Genomic DNA, 27,047 nt, shown 5'->3' on the forward strand with positions numbered 1-27,047 from the left:
CATTAAATTATGCGCTAATTAATTCTCATAAAAAGTATAAACATGTACTGAAAATATATTAAAAAAATATTAAATTGTTTAAATTTTACATCCGTAATACCATAACAATAACAATGAAAATAAAAATACTAATAAAACGTCATAATTAGAGCTCGGATGTTTATGACTTGGCATATTTTTTTCGCGCAGCCAGAATTACACCGAAGTGGGATACAAATTTGATTCATGAAGTCTATATTACAAATATGCAACTTTTTTTTGCATATTTTTGCATATTTGACATTTTTGAGCATATAAATGCATATATTGATCATTTATAGATTTAATGGCATATTTATCTCATACTCACATATTTATTAATTATTTTATATCACTATGTATACACGAATCTCGTAATCGCCTGTCGACGACCATTATCTTATCGCATATCGTTAATAGATTAATATTATAGCCTAGGTATAGGTAAGTTAATTATATAACAGTATAGATTGACTGCTTGGGTGGGTTTTATCTATATTTTCGACGAGTTTATATTTTGTTGACATTAAATATTTTCAGTTTGCTGCAGTCCTCATATGTTGTGTTGTTGTGTTTATTCAACTATACAATTTTTCTGATACACGTTTTTTTTTTTTAATTATTATTCACAAAATGCCGAAATGTTCGTCAAGTTTAAGTAGTTTTGTGAAAGAATTTGGGGAATATGTATTTAGTTCCGATGGTAAAATATTATTTTGCAAATTGTGTGAAGTTAAAGTATCTGCAAGTAAACGATTTTTAGTAACACAACACTTGAAAACTGCAAAGCATGAGCGTGCAGTAAATCTCCGAAAAAGACGCGAACAAAGTACAGTTCAACCGTTATTTACACAAAATACAAACAAGAAAAGTGATTTTAATTCCGATCTTGCTGAAGCATTACTATCAGCTAATATTCCACTGTACAAGGTAAATAATTTTAAATTCAAAGAGTTTTTAGAGAATTATACTTCTAAAAATATCCCCGACGAATCGACCTTAAGGAAAAATTATGTAGATGATATTTATAAAAAAACTTTAACTAAAATACAGGCCGAGGTCTTTAATCGTAAAATTTGGGTATCAATCGATGAGACCACGGATGTAGATGGCCGCTATGTAGCCAATGTTATTGTGGGCGTACTTGATTCTGAAATGCCTGGTAAAGTCATGCTTGTTAATTGTGAACATTTAGAAAAAACAAATAGTACAACAATAGCTCAACTCTTTGATAGATCTATGAATTTAATTTGGCCTCAAGGAGTAGAACACAATAATGTTTTATTGTTAGTTAGTGACGCCGCACCATACATGGTAAAGGCCGGATCAGCGATTCAAACATTTTTCCCAAAAATGCTTCATGTAACTTGTCTCGCTCACGCTTTACATCGTGTAGCTGAGCAAATCCGCAGTGATTTTCCGTTGGTTGACAAACTTATTTCTTCTGTCAAAAAAGTCTTTCTTAAATGTCCAGCAAGAATAAACATATTTAAAGACGAAGCACCAGAACTAAGTTTGCCCCCAGAACCAGTGATTACACGTTGGGGGACGTGGTTGAATGCGGCTATTTATTACTGCGACTCATATAAAACAATTAAAACAATTATAGAAAAATTTGATCCCGATGATGCTTTGTCTATAAAAACAGCTCAAGAAGTTATGGGTGAACGTAGAGTTGAAGCCAATTTAGCTTTTATTAAATCAAATTTTTCATTCTTATCTTCGGCTCTAATATCTCTCGAAGAAAAGGGGAAATCTCTATCAAGTTCAGTTGCCATTATAAACGTTGTTTCAGAAAAATTATCAATTGCAGCTTCATCTCCTCAAGGTAAATCAATATACACAAAATTTCAAAAAGTTTTGGACAAAAATTCTGGGTATAAAGTATTATCCAAAATTTCTAAAATAATAGATGGCAAAACAGATTCGTTTGATGGACTTCCTGAAGGTATAGAAACTATCGACATTGTTAACTAAGTATGCTCCGGTCAACTCTGTAGACGTGGAGAGGTCATTTTCAGCTTACAAAAACATACTGTCAGATCGTCGAAGATCTTTCAAATTTGAAAATATATCCAAAATCATTGTTATACAGTGTAATCTTAATATTTAAATTATTTAACCTACGTAACATGTATTTTAGTTTATATATTTATATTTATAGTAATTAATTTCTACCATGCATTTTTTTTTATAATTTATTTTGAATTAATAATAACCTCTTTTTTGCGTATATTTTTTCGCATATTTTTGTTGAAAAATAGGTATATTTGATATATTTTAAGGCATATATTTGCATATTTTTAAATTTTTAAATGCATATTTGAATGAAATTTTGGTCATTAACATCCGAGCTCTAGTCATAATTAATTAATTGTACTAAAGTTATTTATATGAAACAGTTTTTTTATTTATTATTAGATTTAAATTAATAAAAAAAAAAATTACTTGGGCATATTTACCAAGTGTTCTGAAATGAGTTTTTTTTATAATTTATAGTAAATCTTTTTTTTTATCTAAATTTTTTCATTTTTGTTTTTACATTGGTGTATACATATATAACCAAACGTCTTAAAATAATTCTTTTATACGAAAACTCTGACGCCATATTATGCACTTACCCTCGAAATACGCAAAATAAAATTATATATCTTAACTCTTCGTATTCTGAAATATAACACACTAACGTATCTGTATATATCACAGTTGTTTTGAAGTAAAAATATGCAAAGATGTACGTCACGAACCCCGATTATAATTATATTAAGCTTTAGTAAGATCACGGACTTTTAACAAAGTTTTTGTTTTTAGTTTTATAATATAAATACTATGGTATCATTTTCTTAGTAAAGAAACCACATGAATCGCTGCATATTGCCGTATAAATTAAAGATATTATAATAATCATTGCTCTTAACGAATTATACAGGCAACTCAGTCAAGAAAAAGATCAAATGGCTCGTGAAATCGATTTGGAAAAACAAAAGAAGAAACGGCTGTCCTGTCACAACGAAGAACTGCAATGGAAACTAAAAAAGAGCACCGAAGTGGCCAACCATTTAGCTGTGTCGACGAAGAGATTGAGTAAGTCACAGGAATTCGTTTAAATAACAGTCGTATGTGTCTATTTGTTACAACTTTTTTAAAGAAAAAATGTTTAATTCTATAGGCCAAACACCTCAAGATCTTGCAGCTATGAGAGAGGCACAAAACAACTATCAGAAACTCTGCAGCAGGGAAAGCTCAAATTCGGAAAACAGGTATTATTATTATATGCTCACCGACATCATTATCATCATTATTGTTTATTATTTTTTCGATACATAATTGAGCATGGCGTGTTCTTAGGGGTGATATATGTATAAAGGCATTTATTATTGTATTTTATTATTAATTTATTGTGTATAATCTATAATCACTATTAAGTTATTGTGCTACAAAATGTTATCGCTGTTATATGAATATTGTATAATTTCCTTAGTTTGTAGGTTGTAAACTTGTACTTTTAAAGATAAAATATAGGTGGGCATTAAAAAGTTAAAGTGATTTAAATTAATTAATTTAACGCACTACAACTTTATTTTTTTTTTTGTGAACTTAATTTATTTGTCCTTGTGTTATGACTTTAAAGTAACGAAATATTTTTTTCAACTGTTCCTAATTCCCAATTAAGTTAATAAAATTTGAATTTTCATTAGCAAAGAAGCGTTTTTTAGTTTGTCGAATAATAAGTATATTTTTTTTAGTGCCATTTGTACTATTGGTGTAATTGTTTTTAATGAAAAAAATTAAATTTATTTATGTTAAAATTTCAAAACTTTAACGTTTAATACAGTTAATACCTAATTAAAAAAATAGTTGATATCCAATTGAATTAAATAAATATAGTCCGCATTAATATCTTGCAAAAATGTCGCCGAATATATACGAGTATTTCGTAATTTTCCGATTTATATTTTATAAACCTGTTTCGAATATCTATGTATAGTACAAATCTTGAATTTTTCACGTATTCGAGTGCACAAAAATGTCTTATTTAAACCCGGAATGTATTATAAATTTCCTGTGTCGCTTCGCCAGCCTTCTCCCCCCCTCCAACACAATCAACAATTTTACAAGTGTGAAATATTAACGTATCATATATCTAATTATATTATCGATCATGTGGTTTTCAGCGGTGACGAGGACACGATGATCAGCCAACTGGTGGAGGTGGATTCGGAAGCGCCGGCCCGGATACTGGGCGTGATGAAGAAGAACGATTCGTTGTCGTACGTGTTCGAAGTGGAAGAGGAACCGTCGGAGATCGCCACGCGGCTGGTGCGCCGAGCCAGCAGTCTGCGGTCGGTGGGCAAATCGCGAACGCGTGCTCGAGGACCGGCGGGTGGTGAGAAACGGTCCAGGGCTAGCTCGCAGTCGGGTGGCGGCTCGTCCGACAAGTCGGTGGAATTGGATTCGGCGCTTACCCGGAATCTGGACGAGTTGTTCGCGCCCGGCCCGGCCGACCGATATCTGAGCGACTGTTTCACGTGCAGCTCGGACTCGTCCAACTCGTCGCCGGAGCACCACAACCACATGCAAGCCTACGAACAGAACCGCGGTCCGTCCTACGTACAGGTAGTCGCCGATCAGACCGGCGGCGGTGATAAGGCTCAAGGTGGAGAATTGGCTATCGTCTGAGAAGATTTAATCGTCGTTGTCGTACGCTATGGCCCATGGTGATAGAGGGGGGAGGGATAGGATGAAAGTCCTAATAAGTGATATAATATATAGATCCTTATATCATGTTCGCGCACAATACGCATTCTCTGTTAGACTAATTTTTCTATCGTTAGATTGTGCCAAAAACCGTACGAATGTTGTTATATCCACAATCCATATTTATATAATATTATTATGTGTGTTTAATTTAAAAATCAAAATACCTTTTACTTTTTATCGCTAACGTCGTTTTGAATTTTTATTACGATTTTATTTTATTTTTAAAAGCGCGAGCGTGTGTGTATTTTTTTTCTTTAGTAACTCTTAAGACTGAATTCTTTAAAAAAAAAAAAATTGACCGAGTCTTAGGGAGAATTTTTTTTTAAAAATGTCAAGAGAATATAATAATTATTAATTTTTAATTGTATCGCTTACACAGTGTAACTATGTTTTTATTTTAAGATTTAAATGTTTATGATGAATTCTAATGAACCAGCGTTTTATTATTTAAATTCGTTAGTTTTTGAGAGATAGAGGTGTAATGCCTAAATTTTATTTTATTCCCTGTGACCACAATACCATATTACTTAAATCTTGTGACTTACGTGTCTTAGTGTTGCGTCATTGTTAGTTTTTACTGTTGTAATTTATTTATATTTTTTAAAACAATACCACACAAATGAATTATGTGAGTAGGTTCATCTAGCGTTTCATTTGTATTGTATAACTTCGACTTGTCTGACCAAAATATAAGTTATCTGATGCTTTATGTGTCAAACATAATACATTGAGCATGTAAAATGTACTTTTTTTAATTTTATTTTTCATTCTTTTTTTTCCTGACGTTCGAAAACATTTTTCGGAAAACATGTATGCATTTATCCTTACCATCTATGAATTAAATTACGTTTTTTCAAAAAACCTTATACTGTCCTTTTCCTATCCTATGTATCGTCTATCTTATACCTTTTCTCTTGTACTTACACTAAATGTTATTTTTATATACTCAATTTTAATGTTCATTTACAAACATTGTAGATACCTGTACAATTTGTCCAAAGAGCTTAGACAGATTTTGTTTTTCAAAATTGTCATTTTGGAGTGTTTTTTTTTTTTTTTTTTAATTAGTTTTTAGTTTATTTTGTGATATATGTGTGAATATATTTTATATATATTATATATTGTGTAATGTATATAACATGTTCTGTTTGATTACTATTATTATTATTTTGTTTGTTTGTTTGTTTGTTTGTTTGTTTGATTTCTAAAGATTTTGTTACAAAATGTTTATACCGATAAACCGGGTATGTATTTTAAATTTATGTTCGTCCTATTGAATGTTTATTAATATATTATACAAAATGACGAATCTACGTAAGCCGACTACATATTTTTATTATTTTTTTCTGTATTGTAGGTAGCTTGTACACATCACAGTATGTTTAGCCACATCCTTCATATAGTCAATACAAAATGTCTACATGTAAACCTCACATTGTATGTATTGTAAGTGGTATTATTTACGGTTGATCGCTATTTGAATGGCTTCAACTAGCATAATGATGTATGTATACACATTGAGTAATCTATGTTCCGTAAAAAAAATAAAAAATACATATTGTAATAATATAATAGTGTTTTAGCGGAAAACATTATAAATCTTTTGTTTCTGTCTTAAAGGTTTTTTTGAATTTGTATAACAAACCAATAATATTAATTGAGTAAAATAGTATTTAAATTTAAATCTATTTATCATTAGGTTTTGTGTATAATAAAGGAATGTTTGATCTCTAATAGCTTGGAAGATATTTCAAATTTAATAATCTTCTTTTATAATACTTCAATAATTAAAAAAAAAATTCTCATCTATATCGTAAATCATGCAGTCCCAGTTCTAAAGTTTGCACCATCATAATGAATAATAAATGAATATATCATTAATGCATTAATATGCAGTTTGCAGGTGATGTATAAAACCGCATTTATATATTTTATATATGATCTGGTAGGTATTGAATTAGTAGTGTAGACTGTAGAGAACGAAATTGCTCATTGTAAAATCTATGATCAAAAGACAAGTGTGACTTCAGTACCTTCATTTGGGAGTTAAACCCCCTCCCCTCCATACTTTTTGATTTTTTTTTCATTATATAAATACATTAACATGTTATAGGTACATTTGTTATTTTTAATATAACTACCAATTATTATTATCAATGTTAGATATTTTCATGTACCTACGTAAAATTGTCGTGGTACTGTAGATATGCACAATGATCATTATTTGGCTTAATTATGTTATTCCATCATATACATCGATCCAATGTTTTTTATATCGAGAATGGGTTTTGAAATGTTGACCTACGTAATATATTTACTTTGGATCCTATACGAACTACTTTATCTGTTTATTTTATTTACTTGAATTGTTAAAAATAAAATACATTTTTTATAAGTATCTTATGTATTATGTACCTACTTAATTCTAAATCATCGTCCGTAATTAAATTATTAATAGCTAATAAGACATAAGTAGGGAATGGATTTAAATATTCAAAAAACAAGAAAAATGCCTTAAAAAATACGATTAATACATTCACAACAGAAATTTTTAAATGTGTTCTTAAAATTATTTTTAATATTGAAAAAATTTGTTTAATTATATAAATTTTTATTCTTATAGGTATTAATTATTCGTATCATTTCATCATCTTCTAGTCCTTCTATCTTATTTTTACTCTGAAAATTATTTACAAAAAATGAATATACAATTTAGATTTTTCGTTATACTTTTACCCAGTGTTTCATAATAGCACTGCATAATCAGGTGCTGCTTAATTGTTATCAAATTTATAAATTCCTACATAAAAATGATTTAAAAACAAAAAAAAACGCATTAAAAATGTAAAAAAAATGCAAAATAAAAGTTACTTTTTTAAATTCCTTAATGTAATAAATTAACATTGTGCTTGGAAAACAATGTTTTCGGACATTCAGAAAAAAATGCAATTTGCTTTTAAATCCGTTCCCTACTAATAAGTCAACCAAAATACAACATAATATGCACTGTATCTATGCCATGTAGGTATAACTAAAAATTATGTCAATATTTTCAGATAATATGCATCGATAGGCCGCAAGGCTGTAACGATATCAATGATTTGATTTATTGAAATAAAAATATAAGAAATCTTGACAAATTAATTACAAACCTTAATTTATTTTTATTTCTATTTTTTTAATTTGGCTATAAAATTAGCGTTGATTAACACAAACATGTTATAAACAAAATAGTAAATACGATTTGAAATTTTCGTTCGATACATTGCTGACGGTCAAGCTGATAATGGTTCAACCGTATGTCACCGCATAATAACTATTATAATAATAGTTTGACAATGGAAGCCCAAATTACTTCCGGTATAGAATTTGTACACCACAAATTGTTACATACTATACTAATGTGCACTTGTTTTTTATAATTGTCTTTCTTGTTCAGTAACAGCTTGTGCTTCATGATGGTATACGTAGCATATCTATAGGGTGTAGGCGAACAGGTGCTGAATTCGCAGAACAGATGGAATCTTTGGGCTTCCGGTTAATAATTTAGTCGCACACCCACATCGATGTTTCAATTTACATATGAGTAAATGTTTATTTTTTGGTTCTACGACTCAACTTAGTGAAATACTGAAATGGGACCCACTCACTGCAATGATCAGAATGAACGGACAGCTGAAGAGACATAAACATAAATATTTTCATACTTGCCTAAGATTATAATATATGATAGCTTACAAGTGTATTAGGTTTATTGAAATAAATAAATTATTATTTAATATATTTAATAAATGCTTATTTAATGTTTTAATATGTACGGTGAATATCATTTCTTTTATGTAATTATATAAGGCATAACTAAACACTTAATACTTACACTCATATATATATAGTTATATAACACATAAACGAGGAAATGTATCATTAAGTACATATTGTATTCATTAGCAGCTACCTTAAAATGTATTTCTTTTATGAAAAATATTCATTTTTGCATAAGTACAATGAGTTTATAATCTAAATATATTTTTGAAAAAAAAAACTACCTATATTGTTTATCTTTTTTTTTTTTTAATTTTCTACTGTATTAACTTTTAGATGATAACATACGTTTTTAATTTCATACTCTAAGTTAAAATATTTTTCTAGGAATTTTATTTTAATAAAATTATAATTATTTATAACTTAATAAGTAATAAAATTTTTGATGAGCATAATATAGTGGAGTGCACAGAGGCCAGAGTAGTATGACCACATAGTGAGTAGGCATCTAACAAGATGTTGGGATTCCAATAACTCCACTCGACTAAACTTTTAAAATAACAATCATTCAAAATTCAATTTGTGTACTTATAGATATCGATTATCGAATTATAGAAAAATGCATCGGAATATTAAAACAAAATGTATGTATTACACATTATCTGTTATCATTCAAAAAAGTAATAACAACTTAGAAATTATGAATAACAAATAATAATAGTTAAATTATAGTAAAATATATTATATGACCCATGATAAACTTTTTTCAGCTCGTATAATAATAATCAGTAATTATACGGTCAGGAAATATACTTTCCGGGATTATATATTCCGTTAAAATATAGAATATTTTGATTCCAGTCAAATACGACCTGGATAAATAGGTACGTTCCGGACTAATATCGTAAAAAATTGTAGTAACGTCAATATTTATTTTGTTTTATAAATTTAAAAAATTGAATAAATATTCTCTTAAAAAAAATATATATATATAACAAAATTATAACATGATTATCATCGTCAACAAATGAGAAGAATTTTCTTAAATATAAGTATTTTAGTCTATTCATTCGACTGGGAGCGGCGGCGCGCTCCTGTAATCCGGCTGCTCGGAGGTCGGATTGCGTGGATGGTTTGAGGTGGGGGCAACTGTGGCAGGTCGGTCCGCGTTGAACGGACGTCCGCGCTAAGCTTGTCGTCAATATGGGTCCAGCGGGGTAGCCCGCTGTACCCAGGTTAGCTAAGGAGAGGCGCATCGGGCCAGGGGGGAAACCCAGCAGCCAAAAGTCTCCGCGGTGAGCAGTAGTGGGATAGCGTCTGCGAGTAGAACACCTGTTCGCAGCCCTGTCAATACAATCAGACCGCAATCTAAATTTTTTGCATTTTTTTACGGTTTTTTTTTTTGCATTATTCTGTGTATTTTTATGTTTTTTTTGCGCTTCCTTTTATTTCTAATTTATTAATAAGTACAAAAAATATTAAAAACCGGTGAATTTCATTGTGTAAATAAATTAGTAAATACTAAAAGAATTAACAATATTAGCTGTACAACGATTCATCATATTTTTATAAGAAATATATATTAATTTAATACCTATTAACATATTATTACGTCTATAGTAGTATATAGTACCACGTATAGTTATTATTGTATATTATATTATTGAATTTGCTTCCAATAATAATTATGGTTTTATGAATATTTATTATGATTCTATAATACTTTAATATCTATCTACAAAAAATGTTAAATACATCAACTATTGCTCGTGGAACCATTATTTCAAATTCAATGGCTTATTATTATAATAATGATAAGGCTATAGTAAGTTTATAACAATATTTTAAATAAATTATATAAATATACTAATTCGAAGTAAATGAGTGCTCATTACAAATATATAATATGTTTTTAAACACTAACAGTGTTAAATTTGCAATATATATATATATATAGTTATAGATAGATCGAAATAGATGTATGTATATAGGTTATTAATTTTTAATTTTCATGGTAATTTCTCTAAATTCGCCATTATATGTAAAACCAGTGATAATTTCTAAATCTATAACGACATAGGTATACTATATATAGTTTTAAAATTAAATCAAAATTTAACACATTCATTACAGCAGTGACCTAATTGTTTTCATGCAGTTGAAATACACTCCAAGCATCATCCTATACAGCAGAAAGATAGTTTTTCGGTTTTTTTTTGCATTTCAATGATTGCAGAATTTATGTTTTCAATAAATGTATTGACACTTCATAATCTTAACAATATAAATTCAATGATCAAAAGAAGAAGATCTAGTGATTGGAATGGACGTATTGCTCACTAGTGATATTTATATTTCTTAAATTCTATTATTTATTATATATTGAATAAAATTTCCAACTACAACAGTAATAATGAAAACAAAATTATCAATTTATCATTAATACAAAAAAAGATTTGGTCACCTCCAAGTCAATGGCTGTTTGGAGATGAGAGTTCTAATAAAATAACATTATTACCTTTCTAATTAATGCATGCAAGTCGAAATTACATTTAAATAGATTAAAGTCCATAGCTATAGTAAAGTAGATTAATAAATCTATACAATCAAAATCTTAACAAATGTCAACTTAATCATAATTATATTATGTACAATGTTTATATTTTTACATTTTATTTATAACTGTATCGACAACACGTTTTTTTAAAACGAAGGGGATTATAAAAGTCTTGAAGATTAATTTAAAATTTAATACAGACATTTATAAAAACATAATATGGTCCTGATTGTGCAAAAGTAGTTCTAAATTTAGGAATATTTATATTAATATTTTTTTTTAAATCTATATGCTAAAATAATATTAGTTTTGTGTTTAAATAAAAGTGTACAAACAAATAATAAATGAAGATTAGTAAAACTAAATATTTTTAATTCTTTTTAAAGAGAAATTTGAATAATGTTTTAATCAGTAATAAAAAAAAAAAAGAATAAATCAATAATAAATAATATTATGTGAGAGAGCTTGATGGTTTTATTCTATAAAAAGATAATTATATATCTTATACTCACCATTGTTAAATATGTTTTTTGAGTGTTTTATGGAAGATTTGGGTATGGAATATGAATGTTATTTTATTTTCATTATTATGAATTAATTAAAATGAAAAATAAAAGTAATTATATGGAAAACATGTATCTGTGAATGCATATGTTTATGTGATTATTATATATTAATGTGCATGACAAACATTATGGATAGATAGAATAAGAATAATGTAGAATTGTAAAATGTAGATGGATTGTTATATTGACCGGAGCCTTTTTAAAAAAAAGTGAAGGTCGCGGATTATTGCTTTAATTATCATATGTTTCTAATTGAATTCTGATTGATATAAGATTAAGTGAACATGTGATTTATATGAGGTTTTTGATTATTTGTTAACTGTTCAGAATGTTCAGATTATTATTTGTTTATTAGTGATATATTTACAATATACTAGATCTTTATATTATATTTTAAATATTTTCAATAAATTCATTACATCAAATACTTAACTATACTACTGTAGTAATAATTTAATGAACTTTCCAATTCATAAAATATTATTTCTAGGAATTATACAGTTTAATAGTACAGTAAGTTCATCTTAGTACTCGGAAAGAGTTAATATATTAATATATTAAATTTATTGATTTTTACTATTTAGTCTCTTCTTAAGGGTATTCAATAATTTTTTTTTTATATTCAACAATTTATATTGATTTTATGACCTTAGAAAATTCAAACAATATCATGTAAAGTTTATTTTAAAAACTGCTTCACCAATGTGTATAATATATACATTATTGTATCGTAAACTTGAAATATCTTAGACGTACTAATTTAAAACGTTTACTAAGCGTTCTTTCAAAGCACTTCAATATAATTATTTTAGTTCACAAATTAAATCATAATTATACACCAATTTGGAATCTTTCTAATGTCACAAATCTTACATTACACATTTAGTATCAAACTATCTCCGTAGTATAAGTATATATATAAGTATAGATTTGACGTCTTTATCTCCATGAACATTTTTTTATCAAAAATGCATTCTCAGAACCAATTTTAAAGTCTTCCGAGTCAATTCACACACAATTAGCTAATATATCCCAAATCTTAAATAATCGATTTATACATACGTATATAATAAAAAAAGTTTAGAAGTGTCATCAACAGTTAATTTTTATATGCTTTATATCATTGATGAAGCTACATTATGATTTTTAAAACATTATGTGCTTATTGTTGTAACTAATTTGAATAATCCAAACTCTGCTTGCAACCATTTTTTCAAATTCACGATTCTAGCTATCATAAATAGCTTTTAAATTAAATTCGAAATGCTCATTTTAATTTCATGTCTCAAATATTTAAATACATCAATATAAATAAGAATCATATTCAAAACATAATTTGTTTTGTAAATATATTATATGATTTTTGTATGCAGACTATTTCCCAAAGTTGTATATTGAACGACTATTTGTATTTTTTCCAACTAAATTGTATCGCTCACCTTCTTGGTGCTCTATTATTTTTAATTGCTCGATAATTATTATATAATATAATACATATGAATATACGGCATACTATATACATATAAATATTAAATAAACGTACACTCAGCCTTTGCATGTTGACAAAAAGAAGAGTAGGATAAATTATATATACATATAAAATAATACTTAAAAAACATATGTATACGTGTATTATTCTTTTATTTGCATAAAACGCATATAATATCTACTCCTTGAGTTGTGTGCGACATCATATATAATAATAAAGTGGTGAGGGAAAAAATTGTCATATTTTTTGTAAACACATACTTTTATAGGTACAACGACGCAACGTACACAATGCGAGTTAGTTTCTCTTTAAGGCCGGTGTGCTGGCGGCTTCCAGGTTCGAAGTCGACTTGGGGTGCTTCGCTAGCCGGTATTGTTGGCTTATAAGCTTCCTAGCCTTCTTCTTACCTTTCAAGAAGTTCCCCGCCAGCTGCATCTCCGTCCTCTTCTTTTCCACCGGTGTCCCTACCTCTGGTCACACGTCAGGTAAGTCCAGCCAGCCGTCCTCGTCACAGAGTTCACAGACAGATACTTCGAATTCAACATCACCGAATACAGTATTTTGCACTGGCTTGTTCACATTGACTTATTTAATCTTAAATGTGTCATATGGATCTGCAGCGTATCAGTCGTGGCGAATGTCCAGGTTCGGTATCATATCTAACCGTTTTCCAATATTTTTGCGAAATATGATGCGATATAATTTGTAGACATTTCCTTTTGAGTATCTTGTATAAGAAAACAACGCCAAGTACAATTCCAATAATGATGCATACAAAATACATGACGTTTGGTGTATCACTCTGCATCTGAAAACGCTTGTATGGTGAAAACCAATTGAATAACCTGAAATGAACAGTTAAATAAACAACAGTAAAAGGCAATCGTTTATTTTTTTACATAGATACCTACCAACATACCATAGGACATAGAGATTAATTTACTACCTTTAGTAGATAATTTAAATTTATATATTTAAAAAGGGTGGGCAAGTGGGTATCGCTCTGCTGTATAGTAGAAATGGAGAGTAGGTTACTCTCCTGTAACCTGTAAATGTGTTAAATTTGAATGCAGTGACAGGTATCATTGTATAAAAAAAAACGATTCTGAACGGAGATGATTTGTCCGTCTAGGATAATTAGTAGGATATATTATATTATTAGTAATAATTTATTATCTATATATTTAAATTGTAACATATCGTTATTTTACGCGATTCTATAAAAAATTAAATGTCATATTAAATATTAATTATTAATCTATATAAATATTAAATATTAAATGTCGTATACGCTCATAAAGATTTTCTATAATGACGCTAGAATTATCTTTTACAGTTACTTGAAGAAAAACTTATGGATAACGTTGCATTAGAATTTTTAACCTTAGGTATAAGTTATAAAAATTTTATGAATTTTCAACTTAAAAATTTCATGCAAATTTTCGCGATTTTGACATACTTCGTAAATATTTGAACTTTAAATGCTTATCAACAAAAATTATTACCAAACGATAAACCTTGTATTAAATTTTAAAGATTTTTTGGATTGCCAAATTTTTTATATCGGCATTTAAAAATATTTTGAAAATTTAATTGTAAATAGATAACGCTAATTTAAACATTTGGTGAAAATTTCAAGTATTTGCAATGATTCGTTTTTGAGTTACAGCAAAATAAAATATTCGATTTTGTCGAAAACGTGTTATGCGTAAAAATTCCTGTTTTTTCGTTACTTTTTTAGGGTTTTTCCTAACGCTTTTGAAAACAATTGGTCAACTAGAATTTTTTTATTTATGACCCCTCAAAGTATTAATTAGATGAATTTTAATTTTTAAACAAAGGCTAGTTAAAAATCAAAGCTTTATTATATGACCGACACAAAAATAAAAAATAAACACACATCATTGTAAAATCAATACAGTCTTCACTCCGTTCAGAATCTAAAATTATATTTTTTATTGTTCATGTATTTTTGTACACAATCAAGTAGCTATAAAATACATATAAGTATCAAAACATAATAAATTAATAATAATAAAAAATAACGGTTTAACAACAACATACTCCATGCATAATATCTCATTACTACTATAAGGAGTATAAGGTAATTATGAATATTTAAAAAAGTAATAAATAGTAATAGTGTCTGTCAGTACGCGTTAAACTTTGGTTTTAAAGTTGATATAATGATTTATTATAACATCGATAAAAACATGTTTTTGTAACACTAGTATGTGTTTATGGGAAGGAGAGCGTGAAGAAAGTTTATGAGTCCATATTGTATATAAGGTTCTTGGAAAAATAAAAATAAAAAAATAGAATGGTTTTATTTATGATGATGAAAATGTCTACGGGAATAATGATTACGCGTGGTAAAAGCTTTTACAGTATGATAAATTTCCCAACAGCCATAATTTGATGTGTTTTATATAGGTATATATATAAATATAAAATAATGTATAATATGTGTGATGACGATGCGGCGGTCAGACACGCGTGTCTATTATTATTAATATTATTGTTAGGTTTAATTACGTTGTGCATGCACTACACCAATAGCAGTGCAGTAAATACTATATTTACAATGTACATAATATTATAATATATTGTCTAGGAACCTACCTGAGTAGAAAAAAAAATTGTAGTCACGCGCGTCAATGTAATCCGTTTAAAGCATTTTTACCGCGCGCACACCATTATACACATAAACATGTTATTATCGAAAGAAGTTTAACTTGATTTATGGTTGTTTTTTAGGTTTTCAACACGAAAATGAACGCGCTTCAAAAAACACAAACACACGTTAAGGGGATTAGAAGCGGCTTTTCTGTTTTTGTTTAACACACGTGCTGTATAGCAATTTAGAAATGTTCTATTTTAAACATAATATTGCTGTAATGAAGCATATCTCAAACAGTGGAACGTAAATTAAAAATACTATACATTACCTACATATAGTTATTATATTAGATACAATAATATAATAATTTATTAGATATTATAATATCTAGCGCGAAGCTAAGTCAAAAAAATAGGAGCGTAGCTGCCACGATCATAAGACATTAAAAACAATTGTCCCATTGCAAAACCGTATTAGTTTTGCATGCACACGAATTGCGTCCCGAAATTCCTTATCCATCACATGAATTGCATTCCGGCAATATTTAAAGACTACACGAATTTCGTCCCAACATAAAAACGTATTTTATGCAGACTTAATACTGTCAATAGCAAATTATGACTATCGGTAGGTTAAAAATATTGATTTTTTGATTTTTGTCGTTTTTATGCAATTAGAAATAAGTAAAATAAAAATGTGTAGATTTAAATTATAGGAGTGTAATATAATAATTGAAATAATAAAATAGTTATAAATATAAAATTAAAAAAAAAAAGTGGGCAAGTGGGTATCGCTCTGCTGTATAGTAGAGATGGAGAGTAGGTCACTGGTCAGTGGTCGTGTGGATGTGTTAAATTTGAATGCGATGACGGGTATCATTGTATACGAAAAACGATTCTGAACGGAGATGATTTGTCAGTCAATGATAATTAGTTCGATATATTATATTATTATTACTTATATTTAAATTGTAATATATCGTTATTTCGTAAAAAATTAAATTTCATACGCTCATAAAATGTTTTCTATATTGACGCTGGAATTTTTTTTTACAATTACTTAAAAGAAAACTTATGGATAACCTTGTATTGGATTTTTGAACCTTAAGTATAAATTACAAAAATGATATGAATTTTCAATATATTTCGTAAATATTTGAACTTTAAATGCTTATAAACAAAAATTGTGACTAACGATTTTTTATTTTTTTTTTATTACGATAAGTACAACCTATAATAAACCTTGTATTAAATTTTAAAGATTTTTTGGATAGCCAAATTTTTTTTATCATTATTTATTTAAGAAAAAAAACTTAGAAAAGTCAAAAATTTCAATTGTCAATAAGTAGCTTAAAAAAAGGTCAATTTTGAAAATTTAATCACAAATAGATAACCATAATATAAACATTTGGTGAAAATTTCAAGTATTTACAATGATTCGTTTTTCAGTTAGGTACAGCAAAATCAAAAAATCGATTTTGTCAAAAAGTGATTATTCATAAAAATTCCCGTTTTTCCGTAATTTTTTCAGGGTTTTTCTCGACGCTTTTGAAAACTATTGGAAATTTTTGACCCCCCAAAGTACCAACTAAATGAATTTTCCTTTTTAAAGAAGGGCTGAAGTCAAAAATCGAAGCATTATTACTACTCCAAAACGTGAGGACAGACAAAAAAAAAAAAAAAAACACACATCATTGTAAAATCAATACATTCATCACTCCGTTCAGAATCTAAAAATTAAAAATCTAGTAAAAACTTGAATGGAAAACCTAACCTTTTTTTATATTCTTGACTGAATCCAACTATTTGAATTTTTCTCCACCAACTTTGACCTAAATTACACGATTAATAATGATGAGTGAATTGCTTTTTCAAAATCGGTAAATAGGTATTATTTTAAGTGAAAATTGATATTATTTTTTATTTAATTCAGATTTGAGATGTGTAAATGCTTTAGTATAAGTATCTATATTTTTACTAGGAAGTAAAAAAAAATACCAGTGATATATAATAATTATTTTTCAAACCATTGTAAAAAATTGTGTAAATAATTTTGGACAACTTTTAATGGACACAATTCATATATGTAGTCAATTAGATAAAGCGGGACGCAATTCGTGTAAACACTAATCAGTTTTTTTATTTCGCAATTCGTGTGTAGCCGTTAGTTTTTGTTAAATCATTGGTCAGCTTTAAAAAGCTAACGACTGAACATTATAAATAGGTTATATGAGGTATAAATCAATCACAAATATTGTGCAAATGGGATTAGATTAACTCATGACTCCGTGAGCAGATTGGTTGGGTAACTTACAAATAACAGCTTACAAGTTTATAACCATAAATATTAAATAAATTTTATATATATGACGTAGATAAATAATCCTCACGCCACCATACCTCATCATATATCTTCAATTATTACTTATATTGTTGCGGTGGTGGTAACGGTGTACGAAGAGTGACGACGCGTTATATAGATGCGACGACCGATGAACGACGACCACAGCGACCAACCATTTAGTTATATTTACTTAAAAATTGTTAATCTATTATTTATGTTGTTGTAACAAATATGTTGAAAAACCTCGAATGTGACTAATGTTATTGTTTATGTTTAGGGTTTGTCGTTGTTTTGACATTAAATTAATTTAAAAATAACGGCATTAAGCCTTTAACTTATAAAAAAGAAAAATTCAGTATGAAATTAAGCGTACTTTATTGAAAATAAATAATGATAAAAAATATTGAACAAAAAAAAAATTACAATAATAAGTCTAGGGGTTAAATAAAAGTTGGATTATAAAAACAAATAAATATTTCCGTGTGTTAATGTGTTATATTAAATAGTTTATATATCATATAGCTATGACAAAAATTAACTACAAATGATATAAATAATTAAAAGTATAAATAATAAAAAGAAAAAACCGTTAAAAGAACGGTGTATCTATAATATGAAAACTAAGTAGAATGCAATTTTGAAATATTATAAACACTAATAACGACAAATAAGATTATTTTTAAAATTAAACACTGACAATATATTTCTTACATGACAAGAAGTGAATAGACAAAAATATACCAATAACTATCAGAAAAAACTATAAAGTGCAACTTTTATGATTTTTTCCTTATTTGCCGCCCTTGCACCACTTAGGTTTTTTTATATTTTAATTTCTAAGAAAGTTATGATCTATATTCATAGGAATTTTCTTAACGTACATTTTGTCATGCTATGTGTCAGTAATATAGATAAAACACAAGTATAACGCTTTTATAATAATTAATTCAATTCACCTATTGTAAGTAACTTTAATCTTCTTTAACAGTATTACTGTTGCTGATAGTTGGTTTTCCAATAGGTGATCCAAAATTGATCGACGATTTTGTATTTTTCCTAGAGTATATCAAAAGAAAGATAAAAATTTTAATATTTTATTACTTACTCTAAAAAACATAATATTGTCGTTATACTAAAAATGATGGTTTCTTACATTATTATAACAAACAATTGTTCATTGGCCATAGGATACAACCATCTAATATAGTATTGATTTAGCGGTCTAAATCATTTTGACGACCAATTAATAAGTTTTTAAAATAACTAATAATAATTTACCTTTGATAAAGAAGTCTTTTAGTCAATTTTGCAAACGGTTCTTCAACTATCAAATATATGATAATGGCCACCAGATAACATATGAATAAATCATAGAGCCAAGTATCAAACTAAAAGACCATGAAATCAAAAATTATATACTTTCATAATAATAAATATAATATTTATTCGTCGAGAGTTTTCAACGAGAGATGTGACAATTACAATAAATTTTAATTTTTTACAATGGACATTGTTGTGATATCTATCATATATGTAACTGTAAAATATTACTAATATTAGTGTTTTACCACATATTTTGCCGACATATGAACGGGTAACCTTTGTGAACTTTGAGATGTTAGCATAACGGTGATGTTCAATAACATAACGGAATATGAGAGTTTCCCCATAAATACAGTCAATCTATTGTTAAATACATTATTGAGTAAACCTGTATAAAAATGAAATTGCCATACATTATTAATAAAGCTCCATTGATGTCTATCATTGGGATAGTTAATATTTAAATTGGTTATGCTGAGACAGTTGAATTGTGATACCTCATCCGGTTTACTCACCGTAACCAGAAGTGAAATAGCTTATGGTCGTCCAAATACCCGCTACTGCCCACGTACAATGACAGAGAGTCGAGTACAAGGCATGTTCCAATGGATAATAAGGTCTGTTTCTCGTATAGAATACAGTACCATAAAACTGAACCCAAAAAATAAATGTGTAAATAGCGATCAATCCGCCGTGGACAACTATCTATACACGATACACAAAATAAAACATTACGATTATATATGTCGATAAAAATACCATTAAATGTTTATAAAATACACAATAACACTTACTTGTGAAAATTTAACATTTTTTCTTTTGAATTTTTCGACTACTATGCTCATAGCTAAGCCACTGAAGAATGGTGTTGCCCGCATATAACTTGGTCGGTACGACTCGTTTAACGACAGAATATTTCTAAGGTACAGTACGTATCTATAAACATTATATTATTATTATGTTATAAATATAACATAAGCGAATATTTCGTATTATTATTATTTATTATTTAAAATTTTATAATTAAGTAATAAAATGCGGTTAAGCTATATCAAAGATAGTCATTACTAATAATTATAATTATTTGTGTCCTCCATCATTTATAAATTGAACTTGTAAAAAAGTGCACAAAATGTTAGACTTTATCAAAAGAATTGTTAATCGATACAATTTTTTTTGATCATTCGATTTTTTGAATTATTGTATTAAATGTTTGGATTGTCATTTTCAAATGCTTAACTTACTGTACTGGAAATTTATCTATTCCATCTCGTCCTGTCAAAAGCGTGATTATGAATGGCACGGATATCGACAGACCAAGTATAGTGCCAAGCAATATGATTCCCTTTTTTTGATTCTTCGTTAAAATGTAGACGACGATAACTCCGATTATAAAAAACTGCATATCACAAGACAGGTACCAACTCATATATAGACACTACAATAGCAATAAATATAAAGTTAGTCAACAGCAAATTGGAATTTTATCAATCATATTTTTGATGATGCTATTTGTCATTTTGACATTTTGAATAAAAAAAGAAAAAGATACACGAACTGCGATTTAATTAATTATAATTATCTATAAACTATTATATAGTTCATAAAATAAAGTTACAGTGCTATGGATATTATTGTATGAACATACATTATTTCAATCGATTCAATTTAGTGACACAAAGATTTATTACCTCGGCTATTAAAATTTCTTTTTGAATTTCTATCGAGCTTATTATATGTATATACAACATTTTGAAAAATGGTCAAGAAGACTTGCAGTAATTTCAACCAACTTCACAATTTTATATGGTTTTGAGTGTTAATACTTTATTGTGTGCTTTTGTGTATACTAAATTAAAATTATTGTCGTGTATTGTGTACATCAATTAAAAACTAGCCATTTAATTTTTTCGCTTATTACATGGCTAACAGCATCTCACCCCGTTTTATTTTATTTATTTAGCCTAAAAATTTATATGATTAAAGTTGTGATTTTTCATTTATCAATTTATCCGTAGATAAAAATTCAGGGATATATGACACCGATAATTTTATTCTTATAACCCCCCCCCCTCACCAAAAAAAAAAACGTCATTACCACTCACGATTTAACACATCATATTCGAATGCTATATATTTGAAACAGACTGCAGATGAACGGTAAGAATATCTTATTTTCTTTTTGAAGCTCTACACCCAAACTACTAATAATACATGATAACCTTTATTATTAAGTTTATAGGTTAATTAATCAATTGTAATTGGTATGTAAACAATATAATTCAATAAGATCAAGTTTATCAAGTGTAAGTCTATAAATAAAACATCGTATTACTTTAGAATAATATATATCGTATTACTTGATATTTGACGTCAACAAAATTGCTTATGAATAACAGGTTCGTCCACCAATAGTTTTTACATATTTCTGCTTCCTCCCAGGACTTTAACGGCCACAGAGGGCCATCTCCGAGGTGAGGTATTATATGTGCCGTTATTGCCATTACCACGCAATAAGCCGGTAATAATCTATAACGATAAAGAGTTGTTAAAAGTTTATTATATAGTGCTTCTTATAGTATATTTATAAAATATAAATAACTATGGAAATTTAGGAAAATTATTTATAACAAATATAAAAAATTAATTTGAAAATAACCTGAGAATTCGCTGAATGATTGGCATTAGAAGTGTCTTCCAAACCGATTCGTCCTTTGTTTTTCGAAATTCTCGAGAAAGGTTAATGTACATGATAAAACCGCTTATGAAGAAAAATGGATCAACGGCGTTTAAACTGGTCAAAATTATAGCTGGACCGTTGAGGTATACCTGTAATTTTTAACATAATTTAGTTAATTAAAGTATACATTGGATAAAATTGTATTTTTATTTGTTTTAATTGGATGTATACAAAATAGGTTTTTATACAAAGAACATAAAGTTATCTAAGAAACACTTTGCAAAAGAAAAAATAAGATAACTATCTACTGCTAGAATGAAGTAAATTAAAACAGGACAAAATAAATTATATTTTTGTTAGCAATATATTTCTCAACTTACTTTTTCCAAGAACTTGGAGTTACTAATAGGACTTGACAACAAAATAAAATATTTATGTCCATACATAATTGAGAGCATCGTTATTAATTTGGTGGTATAAAAAAAATTTAATTCATTATCTTTGTCGAATTTCAACAATGATTTGATTGATACAATCAATGAAAAATCGTAGAAAAATGAATTAGGAACTTCATCTAAAAATAGATTTAAACAATTGTTAAATATCATAAATACTGCTATGTCATTTATGCCATTTGTGCATATTAAAAAAAATAAATAAATTCATTAAAATCTAGAATAGAATTAATAAACAGTGGGTTATTATATAATATACGTAGAGTATTCGTTTACTGCTCACCGTTTTCGTTTTTATTTTGTTGGTACGATATTCTTATAAAATGATGCAGCGTGACACCACAACAAATCACAACGAGTAGTGAAAATATCAACCTAAAAAATGTAATTTTTTATTTATAATTTTATTAAATATTATGATTAATTTAACAATTCAATTTTTTACCTACATGAAGTATTTTAAAACAAATAACTACATAAAATGTTCAATTAAGACTACTTTATATTATTTATATGAACATTTTACTGATAACGTGATTATCAGTATCACATAATACGAATTAATAAAATTACCTATATTATACTAAAGTATAGCTACATATAAATCACTAGTCTTAATGGGTGTTGTGTGTTCAAGTGGTACGGTAGACTGTGTAATGTTATTTTCATCAGAAAAATAAAAAAGAGTATACCTATTATAGAAGGATTACAAATTTAATTTCATATACTATTGATAAATTATATTGAACGATGTTAATGCATCCATTATTCAAAATACATAAAAGGCAATATCAGTTACATGTACATAAAAGTTTTTACTGTTAATTTTGTAATATTTAATGGAGTTTAAATATAAAATAATTTTCTCCAACATTAGAATTTGACTACATTTATGATTTTATGACAAGTGACGGCATATAATTACAATAATAATAATATTTCTTACATGGTAACATAATACGATGTGTCGTACGGAAACATATCTTCACGGACCCTACACATTATCGGATCTACTTTGACAATAGTTTTGAAATGTTCGTGGTGAAACACCTCATCAAATTCACTTTGTAGTGATGTCTGTAAATCTAATGCCGAACAAGCGTCTGGTATGCACATTCCCAATTTCAAAACGTTTCGTTGTATTTGATCCTCATAATCACCCCACTGCAATTTGTAGCATACTATATGACTTAAAATATGTGTGAAAGTTTGATGTATAATTATTAAACTATAACAATTGACAATGGATAGATTGATCTGGTTAAAAAGTCCAAGCATAGTTGTTTAACTTAACTAGGTACTTTGTTCATTTTCTATTTTATTTAATTACATAACCAATAAAAAAATCCTTATTACAATTTTCAACACTATATCATTGAAATTCAAACTTCATGGGTATAGAAAACAATATTTCGAGATCATTGTGAGAATATTTTTGATATTTAACGAATAATTTATAAAGATTCTTGTATTATATTTCTAAGATTGTTGACTCAACATTAAAACAATGTATTTTTACACAATAGAAAACTATGATGAGATATCTCTGGTTAAATTTTTTAGTTTGAGGTCGGTATTTAAATTAGAAATATACTGCATTTTTAACTATATTATATAAATAAATATAAACTATATTAATAATTTTAAAATGTTCGTGATTTTGACGATATTCATAGAAGTGTAAGCTTAAACACTTATAAAATGTTGATTATGTATTTTATACGATACCAAAACATAAAACAATTTCTGCTCAGAAATGTTTGTTATCATACATCATAATTTATTATTATTGAATTTTAAGTACTTTCATTCGACAACATACGTTCATGCAGTATAAATTCGAGCGGTAGTGGAAATTTTTTTAAATTAAATTGAAAAGATTAACTATAAAAAAAAATGTAAATATTTTAAAGACGAATTTAATCATACATAATAACAAATTAAATAAAGTAAAACATTGTATGAACCAATTAAATGTATCTTGTTAATGTTATTGATAATAATGAAGCAATAAAATATTTAAATATATGCAAAACGAAATTACATGTAATTAATGTAAACAAATTCTATTCTTTCTATAATAGTACAATATAAGTTTCAATTAAACCATTCACCATCTCAATAATGGATAACAGAAAATAATAACTGATAAATAATCATGGTTTATTTTATATAGACAAAAAGATAGGTTTTAAAACAACAATAACTCACTCCTAGAACGGTTTTCCAAGCATGGTTGATACCGAAATCGTCTAAATCTTCCGTTCTCTCGAAGCTGTAATTTCTGCCTGTCGGTGGAATAAGTTTTATTTCGGGCAAACAGTACTGTCCTTTCACTGGATAACGTACTCCTAACTCAACACATTCGTCGTAGTCACCCATTTGATATGTGTTGCCTACAAGTATGCCGACTGGATATCGGTTCCAGGATTCTCGCACTAAAATTAAATTAAATTTGATGTTATAACTTGACAAAATAAAATAAATCTATTATTTAAAGTTACTTAATTCAAAATTTTTCCAAGGATAACAAAAAATATAGTATAAGTTATCAAATAATTATCAAAGTTTTTCTCACACTATGTCATTATGACACATCCATATGTAGTACATTTTTTAAACGGTTAACTTGTAAATCTAAGTATTTTATATTTTGTCAGGTCCGGATCTAGAGGGGGAAGTCGGGGATTTATCCCGGCGTATAATTTTCGTGGGCGTATTTAAAGATTTTTAATTTAAAATGTTCTCTTGCTGGACAGAGTATAAATAGTTATTCGAAAACAATATTACTCGAATAAAAAATTATTCTAATGATTTTTTTTTATAATCATCTAAATAAAATTATACTCGAATGAAGCTCAACTCTGCTCGTAGAGTAACACACGATAAGGACCGACGACGCAATCATTATGATCGTCCGATTTGAATATTATATAACATAATATTATGATAAACTTACTTCTGACGGCCCAACTGGTGTGATTGCGTAAATGTGTCTCGTACACGGCGGATTGGCGGCGACAATCTGTGTCGGGCGCTCGTCGTAAGGTGAAGTTGGCCAGTGCCCGGTAAAACATATCGGACACCCAAACATCGGGTATGAGATCGTCGACATACTCCTCCGTGATAATATGATCACCGACATTGAGACTTGGCGTACCTTCGAACGAATGCACTAGAACGATGTGCAATGCAGACATTAAGAAAGCGATGGCCCATATTGATAGCCGTGACATATTGTATAATATTCTATGAAAATACTCGACCGGACGATTTCGGAAAAGAAATCCAAATTATACATTACACACAAAATTACGATAAGGTGCCGTTTTATCCTTGTTGTAGCACGTAAAAAATTGTGACGTGTCGAACAGGATTGGGTGACACTAAATTGATTGATATGAATAAATTGCATAAATTATTTATAGCATTACAATCGTATTATAATCGATTTGAAAATTGTATGTATGTTCGACACAGATTTAAGGAACTAATTAAAACTGTTTATTATTTGAATGCAAACTTTTGTATAATTCAGTAAAATTAATTATAAATTCAATTGATGTTGTATAGGTATGTATTATTTGTGCTGACTTCAGTTTGATTTTAAATAACCTTAAGATAACTGCAATTATATAGTAGTCTTAAGTTCAATGTATTTTAAAAGATTTGTTAAATGTCTACACACTTTAAAAATTCTTACCGCGGCGTCTTCAATATATATATTCATTCAATATTCATAATATGTTTTCAATGCGGATTATTACATTTTTTAATATTAACGATTTTTATTTTATGCACAGATTTAGTCTAAAATAGATTAAAGACCAATGTTAATTGCCAAAAATATATAAAAATATTTTAATAATTACTTAAATATTTATACTTTTTGTTTTGTATAATCCATTGTTCTGTTCGCAATATAGGTACAAAAATCTCAAAGTGCAATCGTTATGTATTTTTTACAATATTTGATTATTGTGCTTCGTGTATCCGTTAAATATTTTTGGTAAGTAGGTAACTATTTCTCCTCAAACAATTTTTGATTTATTGTTTTATTTATAAAAACCAATAACTAGGTTAAAATGGTTGAAAAATTAATACAACGCTTCAAATACGTTATTCATTTTACAATTATAAAATATCAAAAATCTATACTATTAAAATGTTTTTTGTAAACGTTTAAGTATAGAATTTTGATGAAATCATACATTTTTTTTGTTTTTCTAAATAAAATTTAAAAATGTAATACAATGTTCATAATTAGATTTTCAACTTATATATATATAAAAAAAAATTCTACCAATCCAAATCCAAATTTATAGTAATTTTAATAAATTTAAATTTTAACAAAATTATGTATTCTAACGATGATTAACGAAGTTAATTAATAATTATTTTGTTATAAAAGTAAAATATTATTCGCGAAGATTTAAACTTTTACATAGGTATATCATTATAATTAATACACAA

General features: G+C 27.7%; 2 protein-coding genes across 3 annotated transcripts in view; one reads left to right on the forward strand and one right to left on the reverse strand.

Annotated features, from left to right (window-relative positions):
• Window positions 1-6,398, forward strand: part of LOC132919241 (uncharacterized) — a 38,754-nt gene extending 32,356 nt beyond the window's left edge. For both annotated transcript variants that reach the window (XM_060980644.1, XM_060980645.1), the window contains 3 exons: window positions 2,948-3,102; window positions 3,188-3,278; window positions 4,194-6,398. In XM_060980644.1, the coding sequence (XP_060836627.1) occupies window positions 2,948-3,102; window positions 3,188-3,278; window positions 4,194-4,698 (751 nt within the window). In that variant the 3' untranslated portion in view covers window positions 4,699-6,398. The remainder of the gene's footprint in view (window positions 1-2,947; window positions 3,103-3,187; window positions 3,279-4,193) is intronic.
• Window positions 6,399-18,471: 12,073 nt separating this feature from the next.
• Window positions 18,472-25,904, reverse strand: LOC132922853 (nose resistant to fluoxetine protein 6-like). The gene is made up of 13 exons (XM_060986572.1): window positions 25,534-25,904; window positions 24,786-25,012; window positions 23,521-23,738; window positions 22,858-22,949; window positions 22,500-22,693; window positions 22,099-22,268; window positions 21,800-21,968; window positions 20,684-20,877; window positions 20,234-20,375; window positions 19,955-20,144; window positions 19,685-19,827; window positions 19,395-19,504; window positions 18,472-19,172 (listed from the first exon to the last, which is right to left on the reverse strand). Exons 1-13 carry the CDS (start codon window positions 25,808-25,810, stop codon window positions 19,088-19,090), a joined length of 2,211 nt encoding a protein of 736 aa, XP_060842555.1. The 5' UTR covers window positions 25,811-25,904; the 3' UTR covers window positions 18,472-19,087.
• Between the last annotated feature and the right edge of the window lie 1,143 nt (window positions 25,905-27,047).

This window comes from Rhopalosiphum padi, chromosome 2 (genome assembly GCF_020882245.1).
Source record: "Rhopalosiphum padi isolate XX-2018 chromosome 2, ASM2088224v1, whole genome shotgun sequence".
NCBI lineage: Eukaryota > Metazoa > Arthropoda > Insecta > Hemiptera > Aphididae > Rhopalosiphum > Rhopalosiphum padi.